Source organism: Platichthys flesus, chromosome 1 (assembly GCF_949316205.1).
Source record: "Platichthys flesus chromosome 1, fPlaFle2.1, whole genome shotgun sequence".
In the NCBI taxonomy this organism is placed as follows: domain Eukaryota; kingdom Metazoa; phylum Chordata; class Actinopteri; order Pleuronectiformes; family Pleuronectidae; genus Platichthys; species Platichthys flesus.
This window is the reverse complement of record NC_084945.1, coordinates 2,967,769-2,983,980: the sequence shown is the minus strand read 5'-3', so window position 1 is coordinate 2,983,980 and position 16,212 is coordinate 2,967,769. Positions and strand designations below refer to the sequence as shown.

The 16,212-nt window shown below is 44.4% G+C and overlaps 1 protein-coding gene across 1 annotated transcript in view; it reads right to left on the bottom strand.

The window, feature by feature from the left end:
* nav2a (neuron navigator 2a) overlaps window positions 1–16,212 on the bottom strand; it is a 95,094-nt gene that overhangs the window by 55,768 nt on the left and 23,114 nt on the right. The window contains exons 3-7 of the mRNA XM_062392121.1: window positions 13,639–13,691; window positions 4,685–4,757; window positions 3,853–4,078; window positions 3,578–3,634; window positions 669–802 (exon numbers count right to left, since the gene is read on the bottom strand). Coding sequence (XP_062248105.1) covers window positions 669–802; window positions 3,578–3,634; window positions 3,853–4,078; window positions 4,685–4,757; window positions 13,639–13,691 — 543 coding nt within the window. The remainder of the gene's footprint in view (window positions 1–668; window positions 803–3,577; window positions 3,635–3,852; window positions 4,079–4,684; window positions 4,758–13,638; window positions 13,692–16,212) is intronic.

Sequence of the window (16,212 nt, the reverse complement as noted above, 5' to 3'; positions counted from 1 at the left end):
TAATTTGTGCATTAATTTGTCATTAGTACTAATGAGTCTCATCATTAGTAGAAAAACATGAGCAACTGTTTTTGACTGGTGATTCAAAGGGAAAACCAAAAGGTACAAACCAGTGGGCAGGGAATCAAAGCAGAGAAATTAATTATGAATCCCAAGGAGCTTTCAGGTTGAAAAAAACATTCAATAATATTCAATAATAATAATTAAAATCCTGCTGCAACCTCTCCACCTGTGGGGATGAACACCATCATCACAACAGAGGACCAGTGGTTACAATCACAACCCACTGTGTCCACGAGGAATGATTCACTTGAATGCATTTTGAGTTTATGCTCATGTATTTTTCATTTCTCTGCACGGCTGGAGGGGATGCCTTCCTCTCTGGATCAGATTTTAATATTTCCTCTTGGTCCCAAAGCAACACAGCAAACTTGCATTCGTAAGCACGATAACAAAAAGCTCCCAGAGGATTCATAATTCAAATCAGAATCCCAGCAGCAGAGTGTTTGTAGCTGGAGAGTTTATTTTGTAACTCAAAATGGAGCATAAATATATTTCAGTGTGAAAGTTTGACCACACTCTCATCGCTCTGTGTCCACGGGGAGTTGTGTACTCGCTCCATTCACACCAACGTGTGTGTGCTTTGGATTGTGCAACGCGAGGCCTACCTCTGTTCAGGTGCGAGTTGGCTTTGGTCTTGTCACTGAAGCCCTGGCTGCGTCTGTTCCCGGCAGCACCGACCGAGCCCCGGGGGGGGATGTCACCGCCGGCAGTGGACGCCCTCGTGGTGGGGCCGGGAAGTCTGATGGAGAGAGAGAGAGGACGGAGGAGAGGTGAGAAGAAAGACAGAAAGTGAGAGAGAGAGAGAGAGAGAGAGAGAGAGAGAGAGAGAGAGAGTGGGCCACAAAGTTTAGCTTGTTTATCACAGACTCGTTGGGTGATGACATTGGAGGAGAACATCTGGTTTGAAGTCTTGATCTCACACAGACACACAACAGGTTCCTCAGGGTTTACGACACCTTCACTAAGGACAGACATCTTGTCTAGGGCCTGTAAACTCCAACAGGGGGGTATCACTTACGTTTAGGACCGAGAGCTCGGGGGTCACTGCCGAGCTGCAGCTTTATTACACATTTATTGAACACGCTGGAAAAAAAGGTAAGTGGAGCGTCTAGAGGGCGGATTCAAACTACAACACAATCCTAACAGCTACGTCACGTTTCAGGCAGAAGCCGCTAGTGATGAAGCTTTCACTGTGAAAACAAATCTGTCTTATGTCCCCGTGTTAAGAAAAGTGCTGCACAGATAAAGTCATGAATATTAATAAGCTGTTTAAAACGAGCAGCTGCCAAAATCTGACCATGATTCTGACTTTGTCTTCCACATATTCAGTTTGTAACCTTCCACATCCTGAATGTTAATGAACTCGTTATGTAAATTATTGGTTTCTGAGGGGAAAGGTTCTCTTCTTCTGCAGGATTACGCAAAAAGTACAGAACTGATTTCCTTGAAACCTGGTGGACGGGTGGGTTACGAGCCAACGACCATCTCATTAACTTCTGGAGTGGATTCGATGAGGCGGGTGAATGCAATTTTACATTTGACTTAATATTAAATGCTTTTGGAATTTCTTAAGATACTGGAATGGCACTCATTCCAGATTTTTTATTGGATATACACCGAATAGTGCAACACTAAAAAATACATTATTCCACATGAAATGGTGATAATCCCTGGTGGATAATCCCTGGTGGATAAACCCTGGTGAAATTTATAACACTTTTGTTCCATGTTGTAAATCGATCTGTTGCCACTGGGGACGTCCATGTAATCTAACCAGGCCGCGGCACATGCGGCTAATAAAATGCTAATTTACCAGTGCTGGCGTCCTCGTCTTACTGGGACTGGGAGGCGGAAGCTGATAAGCAGATTATTCTCTTTCTCTCCCAGCTCTTGTGTACATTAGAGAAACTCTCATTTCCGACCTGCCACTCAATCTGAGCGACCATTATTTATCTCATCATTGCAAGGTAATAGAGGTTTCACCATATTATTTAGTCGAGAGCCTGTCTGAGCTCATTGGATTTGCAATTATGGCAAAAACAGTCAGAAATAAATGTTCAATTTGATTCAATCTGAAAAATCTACACGTATTTCTGAATTTCACTAAGAGCTGCACTGGGTCAAAAAATAGATTCCTGGAGGAAGCACAGTCTCACACTTATCTCTCCCCTATTGGCTTATATTGTAGTATTAATGCCACACACACACACACACACACACACACACACACACACACACACTCCACACAGGAAGGCCTTGGTCAGCTCGCAGGTTTGAACCCAGAACCTTCTTGTTATTTAAAACACCTGATTAAAAGTAAGTCTTTATGATATAACATAATAACATATCATTGTGTAACTGAAGTTTAAGATAACAACGTGTCTCTGGACCCACTTAGAGCTTACTGGTATTTATCTGAAAAATGTTCTAAGTGGAATAAGACTTGATTGTTTCGGATATAAAATGAGTTTCTTGCTGTTCCACTTCAAGAAAAAGTTTAAATATTTGCCAGAAAGTTTTGGTCTGGACCATAGCTGGATATTATTGATATTACAGAACTTAATTACACTGATGTCCACTGATTTGTTACATTTGCACTTATCTCAGACATTGTTATATTAATTAATATTAAAGTATTTGTTGAGAAAACAATAAAAAACAGATTGGTGAATTGAAGAATAATCTCCAGACTAACTCCAAAAATAAAACAGATTATCATTGAGAATCTTTTACGTCTCAAATTTAAATATAATTAAAGTCAAGCACATTTAAATGAAGCACAATTTGATGAAGCTTAAATAATATTTGAAGTAAAAGGGAACTAAGCAGAAAAGAGAGCTTCATGTTGCAGTTACAAGCACTGGCCTGAGGGTGGCGTCAATGCACTGCATCACAGAGCAGCTGGGTGTAGGGCAGGTGCAGTGCAGATAGGTTCCGGGATGGGCAACATGCAAAACCACATCCTAAATCCAATTTCAAGGTGCATTATCACACAATATGACACCACATGCTCAAACTGAGTCTGGAGCGTGAACGCACACAGTCGTGAAGGCGTCGCACACAAACTAAGGGGCTAGACCTGAACGCCACTGTAAACACACATTCCAGCCCCAGAATCCTCCCGTGTTAATTATTAACTTCACGTTGTGTTGTGCTCGTCGGGGCAAACGCACACACGCTCCCTTAAAGGTTACCTAAAGGTCTCTCACAGCCCATTTAGCAGACTTTGCCAAATGAGGCGCGGTGCGAGACAGACAGGGCCGTCCAGAAAGGAGCCTGGGGCTTTGGTGCCTATCTGCCCGGCACCACACCACTCATGCATATTAGATGGTGCTCGGGGTAGAGATTGCCCTTAACCACAGACAAAGAAACAACATTAGAGTACTAACGAAATGTTGTCCGTGATTAGGGGCAATTTCTAGCTTCCTATTTCCTGGAAGGGGACGAGACAGGGGTCGGGGAGGTGGTGAGGGGGAGGGGGGGAGCAAGAAACCAAAACGCAGGAGCATCTGACCTAGAGGTCTTTTTCTGACCGAGGGAAAACTTGAGTAGTTTACTCTGAGATCCATCCCTAGAGGAGAAGAGAGAGATGTGGCAGAGGACAGAGACAGAGAGGTCATGAGGGTCACAGTTAAAAATGACAGGAAGCGTGAACAGGAAGATAGAGGCGATGCTATCATGGATTAGAAGAGTAGAAACAGAAAGAGAGCAGAGAAATCAGAGCCAGAGACGTTCATCCAAAGGTTCCCCCGGTCTGTCCAGGGGGGGTTAAACAGGAGAGAGCCTCACCTGGACTGCATGTCGGCCTGCGCTGCTCTCTGGGCTGCGAGGGCCGGAGTCCCATGGGCCGGAGCGTGGCCGAGCTGGGCCGGGGCGCTGCTCTGCTGGCTCAGGGGCGGGTGGGCGCCCTGGGACGGGAGGGGGGGCTGCCGCTGGGCCTGCTGCTGCTGCTGCTTGTAGCGGGACAAGCTGAAGAAGAGGCCGAGGATGGCTTTCAGATTTCCATTCCGGATCTCTGTGGGTCAAAGAGAGGGACGGTGTGAAGTGGTAAAGTGGACGAGGACGAGAAGAAGAAGGAAAATCCTTTATGGCCTTCACTCGGTTATTAGGCTGAAAATGACGCGTATAAGATAAATATATTCATCAACATCGTCATCATTTATCCCTGTTGCATATTTTCAGTTTAATCACAGACATTTAAAAAGAACTATAACATGTCTGTATTAAATTAGATCTCGATGTTTTCCTTGTTTATTAAAACTAGAACACCTGAAGGATATGTTTGTGGACATCACACTAACACTGTTGTCTCTGGGTTCCCCGTGTGAATAATGCACCATGTCAAGAGAAATAAAGCCAGTGCATTTTTACACAACATTAATTAATACACAATTTTGCAATGTTGTAAGTTTTCTGGTACATTAGTTTAATGCGTGGTCAGACCAGCCTCTTCCAAACATTAATTTAGTGTGACTAAAGAGCTGTGCCATTAAAAAGAATGCTTCTGAGTGACATGTTGTGCTGCCTCATCTTTATTCCTCCACAGCATAAAGGACTAAACTCCACCCGGTGCATGCAGGTGGAGGTTCGGGTTCTACAGACATGCAGGGGTCCAGCTTACCTTCTGCAGACAGACCCTGAATGTTGACTCCTTTGGCTGCCAGGAAACTGAGGCAGGCATCGATGTTCTCAATCTGCAGAGACAGACACACACACAGCTGTGACACACAACATCTCCATGCATCTTATAGCGTGAGAGGAAGCATAACATGTATTAATCTGTTAGAATGATGAGAAAAGAGGTGTTTGACATCAATACTGATATTAATAAAAATGTTGGTAATACATCATTCAATATGTATTGATTCCATACCAGTGGGAAATGGGCTGTTATGATGGGAAACTAAATCTACAGACGTTGTTTTGGCCTTTGGCAGTAAATACTTATTTCATGACAGTGAGCATTCATCTGAAATCATAAATTATAAAACACATAATAACACACATCTGCATCAGAAGGCACAAAATATCACAATCAGCACAATCCGAGGACGATGAGTGAATCTCGCTCAGGAACTAGAACGACTCTCAGCAGCGTGCACACCTCCGCCGAGGCCCAACTGTCAATCAAGCTGCACCAAATTGCACAATCTCTACACAAATATATGACATGTGATTGTTTCTTTTCAATGAAGATCCACAAATGATTCCCTGGAAAATCAGTAAAAATGTCCAAAACTAAAACCCCAGATCCACCCCATGATCTGAATCCACACACAAATTGAATGGGCTCTTCCCGCGTGACACATGATGAATTAACTTATTAAGTTATGTGGTAATCAGTCAAATAGTTATTGTAAAATCTTGGTATTGACGTGAATCCGACATATTAATTCTGTAATGTATCATCTTTCCTCCCTGACTCATCTGAATATATAGTGATTTGTTTGAGGAGTGAGGAAATAAGTTGTTTCACCTAATTTAATTTAAATGTCCATATTATCTATCAAGGTTTCACATTAAAAACCCACTGGTATTCTCATGTAGCTGCATGTGATTCACATGATCATGTCGTGTGGTTCAAACCTCAGACTGTGACGTCGTCAGAACGGGATTCAAACCAAGCAGACGTTCATAATAACCATCTATACCTCCTCAGCTTCTATGACAGCAGCCCTGGCACCTGAGCAGACTGCTGAGCTGTCACCGGATTGGCTCACTGGCTTTGTCTAGAACCATTACGCCTGCTGGCTGAACCACGTAGTCACAAAGCAAAACCACATTAAACAAGTCAACAAGCTGCAGATGAGTGAAGTTTACCAACTGTTTGTTTTTTAATGAGCAAACACACCATGAGCACAACGTGGACACACGTCACTGAGGCTCGGGCGTCTCTCGTCTGCCACGTTCCACACCGTGTTTGACCAGGAGGTGAAACTCAGGAAGAGCAATTAACCAGAGCACCGATGTGAAAGGGACATTTACACACATTTACAGTAGGCACAAAGGTCAAACAGGTGCTAAATCTTCTTTAGTGCCACATTTATTTCCAGTGAGAGTAGATTTACAACTCAGTGACGTGTATCTGAAACAACACGCTCAGGACAAAACCTATTTTTAAAGCTTAACCGGCTAAATGTGAAGTCACGGGCGAGGGAGGAAAGATGCAGAGTGGAGATACGGCAGGTGTGTGTGTGTGTGTGTGTGTGCGTGTGTGTGTGTGTGGTTTGGAGACTCAAACACACATGAACCACGTCCTCTGTGAAGGAGGCTGGGTGTGGGCCGCCCCTCTGAAGATTAATGACATGATTACAGTTAATGTGCGGTGACTAAATATAGCCTGACCCAGAGCTCCCTCTGTGTTTCTCCTGATAGGAAGTCCCCGACTGTGAAGTGAGGAGCTGAGGTGAAAACCTGTCTCTGTATTAAACCCTGCTGACGTCTTCTAGCTGCAGACACTGGTGGTGATGAACACACCGATGAACATCTGCATCTGTTAACAACACATCTGTATCTATAAGCAACACATCTGCATCTATTAACAACACATCTGCATCTATTAACAACACATCTGCATCTATTAACAACACATCTGCATCTGTTAACAACACATCTGTGCAGCTGTGAGTTACACGTTTACTTCTATTCACCAGTTAATTAAATGTACTACAAAACATCACTGCTATTTCTATTCACGACTGTAAAGTTACATTAGTTCAGATTACTTTGATATATTACTACTTACTTCTACCAGATTACATTTAGATACAATCACCAATATAATTTAAATCAATGAAACACACTAATATATTATTATTTTAACACCGAACACTAACAATGGTAATTATTACTATGAGTCAGACTCACTACTATATTGCTATTGGCTGTAGACACGATAATGTATCCTGGTTACTTTCATACGGATCCAAATCAGATTGAATTTCATTATTTGAAGGAGTAAACTGAGATTGCAAAACTAAAGTTCAAGTTTTGATTTTGAATTTGCCCCATCTTTATAGAGTCCTGATACTTATGATAATATTGTGCTGATGTGGCAAAAGATGAAGTATTTCCTTATTTGTTATCAATTTTTTTAACCAGATCCAGAAAACAATTTACATAATACTTAATTGGCAATAATGATTCCACAACATGTTTTGTCATATTCACCCATTTCCCATCCACGTTCATACGCGTCTCTCTCTCAAATCCTACTCGTGCACCAGAGCCGGTAGCGAAGGAGCCAGGGAAGGAACCAACGACCTTCAGGTTAGAGGCCGACCGTCCTCTATCTCCCTCCTGAGCCCCCCCCCGCCCCCAAACAACAAGAGGCCGACAGACTTCCGGTCACTGATTGGGTTGAATCTGCAGGCTGGCCCCTGCTGTCATTTCTGTGACCTCTGACCCCAGAAACAGCTGCAGGAGGGGCTGACATGTGTCGTCCTCGGAGGTGATCCAGCAGAACCCTCTGGAACAGCAGGACTTCAGACCGTGTCCCTCTCTGAATGCCAACAGAGCCTTCAAAATAACCCTCTCTCCGAAACACCCCTCTGACCTCCACTGAAATACCCACAGACTCGCTTTAATACCCCGAGGCCTGAGCTTCACATGAGGGACTGAACCACTCCCCTCCGGCTCCAGACTCCCATGGTATGGATGTGACTTAAATAGCAGCAGGCGACCGAAAATAGGTTTCATTAAGAGCCGTCCTGCAGAGATGAACCCGAGCACCGCCTCTCAGGGGGGGGGGTTCAGTCCTGAGACATGTCCCTGACAGGACCAGAGGGACACTGTCCAGTCACAATCTACACTCGCTCCTGAGACAGAAGAAGTTCAGCTCAGAGAATCCAGGATTAACCCGGAACCTGCCGGTGCTTCTCTTTGATTCTAAATCCCCGATCGGCCTGTGATCATCGATATATTCCACGAGTTGGTGTGAGTGTTGTGTAGATGTTTGTCTAGGACGCTGTTTGTGTAATCTTTGGTTTGAATCTGTTCCTGCTCATCTTTCCTCTTGTGAAAGCAAAACAACCATTAGTGACGAGCTCAGACCTCTTCACTCATTACATAGCTCATCACGTGTTGGTACAGTAATCGACAGGACGTCTTGAATTCCATTCAGCTGCTCCAACCTTTACACACTCCTGCTTAACAGCAACAGGAATTTGGAAAAGCCAAATATGTCCCTGACTTTTTAAAGTTATTGGGTTTTGTCTTTAGTTCCCTACTCTTCTATTCTTTACCCATGAAGACAACTGGCTGATAATTGATTGAAAACATGGAAATAATTCAACCACGGCCACAACAAGTGAACAAATTACCATTAAATCTGCTGAATCATCAACACAACGACAACACAATACAGTCAAAAGCAGCTGATCGATGAATCCACACAGTCAAGGTCTCTCTCTGGCTCGCTGTGGAAGCTCGTACCTGCCCTGAGGAAAGATCTGCTCTCCCAGGCTCCACGCCTCCTTCACAGCAGCCAGCACCTCCTGCTCTGCTCCGGCTCCTGGCAGCCGCATGAGGCCGGGCAGCCAACACAACCCTCTGAACAAACACAGGGATGTGTGCATGTGTGTGTGTGTGTTAGAGAGAGAGAGAATGAAAAACAGAGCGAGAGGGAGGGAGTGTGACCGTGAGTCTGAAGCAGAAAATGACAGAACACTGAAACTGAGGCTGATATTTTTAAATCAGAGCTGCTGACAGACGATCTTACGCAACAGCTTCTTTGTGTGTTTTTCATGTCAAACTACTTCAGAAAGGAGTGAGTGATTCAAAGGGAAACAGGGTAGACGCCTCCCAGCCTAACCTTTCCCAGGATGCATTGCACTTCCCTGACAAACCAAGGTAACGACGCCTTCGAGCTCGGAGGCGACTGATGCTTGACTTTCATGCTTTAACTCCACCGAGCAGCTAACATGTTAAAAAAACCCACTGCAGCTCAACAAGGCCGTCACCACAACCCCCCCCCCCCCCCCCCCATGGGCCGCGTAGTCCGCAGCCTCCAAAGTAGGTGACCCACAGTTTGAGCCTTTGTTTGTGTCTTTGTTCTCTTAGTTTGTCTAAATGTGTCAGCTCCACCAGGGCTGAACGATTGTCTAGTTCTCACAGAAATACACAAGCGAGAGAGGGAAGTGGCCTGATAACACAAATTATACAAGTGTCATTAAACACAGCTAAATGTAAAGGGGTTCTGTCCCAGGCCGCGTATAGGTCATTCTCAACATGGTGCAACTGTTACTGACAGCTCATACTGTAGTGTAGCTGTAGTGTAACTGACTGTAGTGTAACTGACTGTAGTGCAGCTGTAGTGTAACTGACTGTAGTGTAACTGACTGTAGTGTAGCTGTAGTGTAACTGACTGTAGTGTAACTGACTGTAGTGTAGCTGTAGTGTAACTGACTGCAGGTTAACACAGATTCTCTGTCATTTCACTTTGTGAAAGTTGTGTCTTGTGGAATCCGGTAAGGTAACATGGTTGTGAGACAACGTGACGCATCAGAATGTGTGTGTATCTATATGTAACTAAATCTGTCAGCATCTGCCATCACACACACACACACACAGACACTCACACAAACACACACAGACACACACACCTTCACACAGACCTTCACACAGACACACAGACACAAAGACACACAGACACACACACCTTCACCTTCACACACACACAGACACACAGACGCACAGACACACACACCTTCACCTTCACAAAGTTACACACACACACACACACACACACACACACACACACACACACACACACACACACACACACACACACACACACCTTCACTCTGTCAGCAGCTTCCTGCAGAACTTTGTCATTGACCCGACTCGTTCTCTGAGGAGGATTCAAAGTCTCAGAGAAGAACCTGTTTTCACAGCTTGTTGAAGGAAAGTGATGCCGCAGCATCTACACACACATCGTGGACTCACACACTTCAACGTAGGGAGGCAAAGTCACGTTTAAAGACTTGTTGTCTTTATTCATGTCTGTGACTCTTTATTGTGTTTATCTTATTATTATTAACTGTTCACAAACACGATAACAAAGAAGATCACGTTTCAATTTGCTCTTCAAAAAACACCTTTGGTTCTTTCGCCTGCACGGATACACAAAGCAAGAAAACAGTCGACTTTATCTTATTTTAAAACACTCACACACTGTTTGATTTCCAGACTAAATGTGTCACATCTCCTCTGAATGGATCGACTGTTATCCAAGCAGGTGACCTGGGCATGGCACAGAAAGTCAGTGTGTGTGTTCCCGAAGGGGCGGACACAACAGAAACAAACGCCATGTGATCACCTCTCACGTCTCAGTCTGCTTCAGAGGAAGCGCTGCAGTTGTGTTAGATTAGTGTTTCTGATTCTGCCGTTTAAAAAGTACACAAACTCATAAATGGGGAACGTGAGTTAACGAGGGGGAACCAGAGGAGGACCAGTCTGAAAGAAGCTGTTGTCGACCGATGGTTCAGCAGCTTTGTGTGTCTGTGTTCTGAGAAATAAAGATCTGGAAGTTTTTCTTTAATTGCTTGGAAACACAAACCGTGAACGCTCGGTTGTTTACAGTCGCCCATGTGACGGACTGAGTTTTCACCAGCTGACAGAACTGGGGATTTCTCTCTCCTCCGCCCCTCACACACACGCACACACACACACACACACACACACACACACACAGACACACAAAGTACCTCTCCCTTTGATCAAACACAAACCAAACTGTTGAGCTCACCTGCACAAAGCTTCACCATCTACACAACGATGAAAACAAAATCTACATCCATCGACAGCCCAGTCTGAATCTGTGATCTTCTCTCCTGACAGAGTAAAACCACACAGACTGGGAGGTGACTGGGAGCCCTCTGGTGAACTGGTGGGTGTGTTCTGATTATATTTACATAGCGTGTGGAAGTTTTTAAACAACCCTCACACAAATCATTTATTTTATTAGTCCTTGTTGAAGTTTCCCCGAACGTGAACAAGCCCCTGTGTGTTTGTTTGTGTTTCGGTGTGTGTGTGTGTCTGTGTGTGTGTGTTTGTTTGTGTTTCTGTGTGTGTGTGTGGCAGCATGTGTGGTTTCAGCAGCTAAGTGTCACATCAACACCCGGTGCTCAGGACTGACTGGGTGGTGGAGGAGCGACCCGGTTGATGGGGGTCGGCTTCACGAGGATCTGACAGTTGTAAAAACAGCCGCTCTCCTGGGCCTGGCTACCCACAATGCACCGGGGCTGGGCGTGAGACTGGGACAGTGTATTCCACTGATGGAGCTTATTTGCATGTTTACTCATTTAGAGACAGAGGTTGAGTTCACTGCTGGTAATGTGCAGCAGCTTCACCGAGGTTTGAAAGCAATGAAATCAAGTGGAGTAAAGTGGTCTCTCACACTCAGCTGCCCACTGCACTCTCAGGACCCCCGTGTGTGTTTGTGTGTATGTATGTTGTGTGTGTGTGTTTGTTTTGACAGTACGACAAAACACAAAGCAGACATTTGCATAATGACTGCGGCTGCACCTGCCCTTAGTGCCGCCTGACTGCCTCGGATTCTGCTTTTAAGCCGACAGACTTCTACACAGCGATACACACACTCACAGACACACACACACACACACACCGCAACATCTGAGCTTATCCATTCAAAACGAAAGCAGATTTTGAATTCCGTCATCCATAAACCATGTGACACTGCTTCAATTCAAATCATAAAAAGAAGCTCAATTAGCATTTGATTTGCTTGTGCAGAGTTTTCCAGACCCCAGAGGAGCTGGACTGAAGAGAGCTCACACAGGACTGATAACAGCACAACACACCCACAGAGACCACAGAGGCCCGGACCTCGGAGACCAGAGAGCTCAACGTACTCAATTAAAGGCAAGCAGCCGGGGGGGGGGGGCATCACTGAGGGAGAGGCCTGGTTCATAATGAGTGGGACAGAGAGAGGAGACATTTTTAACTGGGACTTAGTGTAACTTACATTTTTCAGTATCACAATGTGTCGCTTTTTAACTAGTTGTGCGTTAGATCAACACACCATGAGGAGAGAGGGAGGGCCGGAGGGGACATCTACACACAATGTGTTGATTTATTTCTACATTATATGTTGATTGATTGCAAACTTTTAAGAATGAGGTATTTAAAAAATGACTAGAAAGAGATTTCTCATCACTACAGGACCCCAGCAAAAACTCTGACTTTACAACAAAGAGCTTATAATTATATAAGTAACCCGGTTTTAAAAAAAACAGCTTCTCACAAAAAAAGAGAATAGTTAATGAGACTAAACATCGTGATGATGAACAGAGCCAGAGAGGCTTCTACATTATTATTCTATCAGTGGAACACGAGGCAGCTCGGTGGTGATAACTGAATTTAATAGAAAAACAACCCACAAGCTGTAAATTAGCTCCCAGTTAATTAGAAATGCAGTAAAATGTAAACAGATAAACCTCAACAGGCTTTAACTGCTCTTTGCTTTGGCAGCAGAAACAATCCCACGTTTCTTTGTTTTGTTTTTTTATGCACTTCATATTTTCAAAATCCTCTCTAAAGGTTCTGCTATTATTTTTATCTTGGGGTGTTTTTACTACCTATTCTGGTTTTGCGGTTATGCTGCATGTATTCACACCTCCGTGAATATACCTTTCTGATGTTGCTATTTTAAGATTTTCCCATGGGTGTCTGGTTTTGTACTTTGTTTCCAATGAAGTCGCGTGTGATTAAAAAACTCTTTTGGACAGGAAACCGAAGAGTTAAAGAAGCTTTGTTATCCAGGACGACCGGGAGAGGCTCTGAGGTTGTTGTTATTTACAAGAGAGGGGAATTCTCCAAAGTGTTGTTAAATCAGCAAACTGTAAAAGAACTGAAAACATTGAAGGAGGGTTCAGGGATCAGCTGTGCTTCAGTTGTTAGTCGTGTGTGTGTGTGTGTGTGTGTGTGTGTGTGTGTCCCTCTCTGTCGCTCTGCTGCTCTGAGAGGCCTCAGCAGTCGGCCTGGTGGCCACAAATAGCCCCTCAGCTGGCACACTGGCCCAATTTATGACCCTTCACATTCAGCAGAGGGCAGGCCTGTCTCGGGGCCGTCGGTTCAATTCCCACTGAGAACACAGAACTGCGGGAGCACCTGAGATCCCACCGGCATCGCCAGGAGAGAAAACCCCACTCACATACTGTACCTGCTAAATGTCACAGTACACAACACAACACACACAGCCCGACTGTAAACATTTTCTTTGTCATCAGAGCTGGAGCTCCCTGCCCCGCTTTCACTCTCTTTCCGTCTGCAAGTGAAATAAGACGAGGCCCCAAAAAACCAAAGCCTGTGGCGCTTTCATCTGAGCGCCAACTGCCAGAGGTCTGAGCCCGAGGTTTCACTAACGGCAGCCCGCAAGCCACAAGAGTAAAAATAAATGGACTAACCATCCCCATGTACAACTATCACCAGTGACTTCTGCACTTCCAGCGAGGGTGGGAGGGGGGGGGGGGGGGGGGCATGAGGAAGTGTTTTACTTCACACAGGCGTAAACTTCACAACCTTCTGCCAAAACAAGCTCTGGAGGTCACTTACCATCTGAGAGCGGCTCTTGGGGCAGCCATTGATGTCATCGATCTTCTCATTGGCTGAGGAGGAACAGAAGAGCAGAGACAGAGGTGAAGGAGGAGAGAGAGAAAACACTGGTCAGCTTGGTTCATCTAGATCCTCTCGTTTATTTCCAGTGGAGATCCCAGTGAGTGAGTGTGGTTTGTCCAGACGGGTTCTGGCAGAGTGAGGAGAGCTGAGGTGCTCATGCCGGTGACTCTGACCCCCCCACTTTCCTCCCACTGAGACATGAAACACTATCTAGTCACAGCAAATGGGAACGGGGGCCGCTGGGAGCCCGACCAGTATGGGAGTGTCGGGCTGCTGCTTTACAAAGGGGGCGTGTGTGTGTGTGTGTGTGTGTGTGTGTGTGTGTGTGTGTGTGTCAGGGATTCCTCCCTTCCATTAGAGGCCCGGCCCACAGCAGCTGAGACACTGCCGCCGGCTCACAGCTGACAACTGTGCCAAGCGGAGCCTCCTGCATCAGGAGGCACGCTGGGGCCCACAGCGCAGCTCCACCTCAGGACCACACATCATCTATAACCCCTGCATCCTGAGCTGAATAAAATAATGGCACAGTATTTCAAACAAATCAATGATTTAATCACGTCATCATTTTGTAATATTCTTATTAACAAATGTAGAATCTATCTTTTCGAAAGGAAACACCTATCATCCTCATATTTTCTACAGTTTAATAATTGATTTTTCATATTGAAAACTCAAATTTGGCTGAGATGAAATGTTTATTTGCTGGAAATAACAAACAAAGAGAGGCCACTTACTCTGTCCGCCGTATAAAACTAATCCTTTTCTACTTCCTGAAACTAAAGTGAAATGATAACATTTTAAAGGTTTCAATGATCCTTAGCAAACTCTGGTTTAAAAAGTTGTATCATCACAACTGAATATATTTGACAAACAAAGCAAATAGAACTCCACGCTTTGTATAAATAGCCTAAACAAACATAATTAAATCATGAAGGATTGAACACCACTACTGTTGGCTGTGATTTGTGTGCTTCCTGACATAAAATACACACTGTGGTGAGTGACACCCACAAGAGACGGACACTCTGTAATTGTGAGACACACAATTAAAACATCCACACAGAATAGATGTTCCCAAAATAAAGATAAACAATGACCAGGCATAATTTGTCTGGTTACAACGCGGCAGTCGGACAAAACACAATATATGATTTGGCTGAAATAAGCTGGAAAGATTCATCTCAGAACTTGATGAGCTTTTCCTTTTCCTGACCTTTGGTATAAGTTGGTGAAATGTAAAAACAGGCGTCGTATCCGAACTGGTCTGGTTCCCAGTGAGGCTGCTCTGACACCAGCAGGCCGCTGCTCCGGTTTCACCAGGGAAATGTGAAATGTGAAATGTGAAATGTGTGGTGTGAGGTTTCTCCGTGTGGACGAGAGGCGGTGGGAACAGAACAGGTGAACGGACGGTTGTGTTTGTGTTGTTTCAACCAGAGCGGTCAGCTGTCAGAGTGGATGCTCTGTGTAAATACTGTGTGTGGACTAGATACCGTGTGTGAGAGAAGGAGCTGGATGAGGCTCTGGACATTTTCCGCCACAGGAACACTTTTCTTAAACCTTTTTTTAAGAAATGAAAGTACCTGAAGTCTGTATTTTTAGTTCTGGAATAATCAGGTTACAAATTGCATGCCAGAAAGAGAGACATGCTTCATACTGGTTTCATAACAACCCTCTGGAAATGTTTAAAGCTGTTTGAATCTATCTAGAAAAGAAACTATAATCAATAACATTATTTATTTTCGCAGCAGAACGCATCTGTGTCCTCCAACTCATAAGTTGTATAGTCGTGATGAAGTGATATTGAAGAAGATAGTCGCAGGAGATGAGCAGGAAAACATGCAGATAGTTCACATAACTTGCACGATCATGTGACTGTGTATAGAAATCTTTTGGATCAATAAATCATATCTGTTTATTTAGCAAAATGTCAGAGTACCAGTTCTATTGCAGAGTTCAAAAGGTTAAATCACAAGAATCAAAAGAAAACACTCAGCAGATGCTTCGAGGACAGGTGGATATTTCCGGTGTTTTCAGTCTTAAAAACAGATGTACGTCTCACACAGGAAGTATAAAATCTGAGTCAGGGTAAAAGAGAGTGAGAGCTTCGAGAGGCAGCGACATGCTGAGTCAGCGTTCAGCTGGCCTCGGCCTCCAGGCAGAAGAAATGACAGGCTGCGGACGACGAGACAAGATGACAAGAGCGATGACGCTACAGACCGGGGTCAAAAGAACAGAGGGACCGCTCTCACTCACAGCTTGCACTCGACTCACTGTCCTCATGCATCTGCTGTCTCGTGAACTCACTGCTCTGTGGAGCTGCTCTCCAAGAAATAGAAAATAACCAATTTAATCTAGACATTAAAATATGAATGTTAGTCTAAGTGAAAATGGGCTGATATGAATGTAGAGCAGAAACACCATATCATTCATTTGGTTTCAAAACTTTTTTCTTATTTGGTGTTCTTGCAGCTCTACTTCTTGCAAATAGTTTCTAGTAACATCACTCAAGTG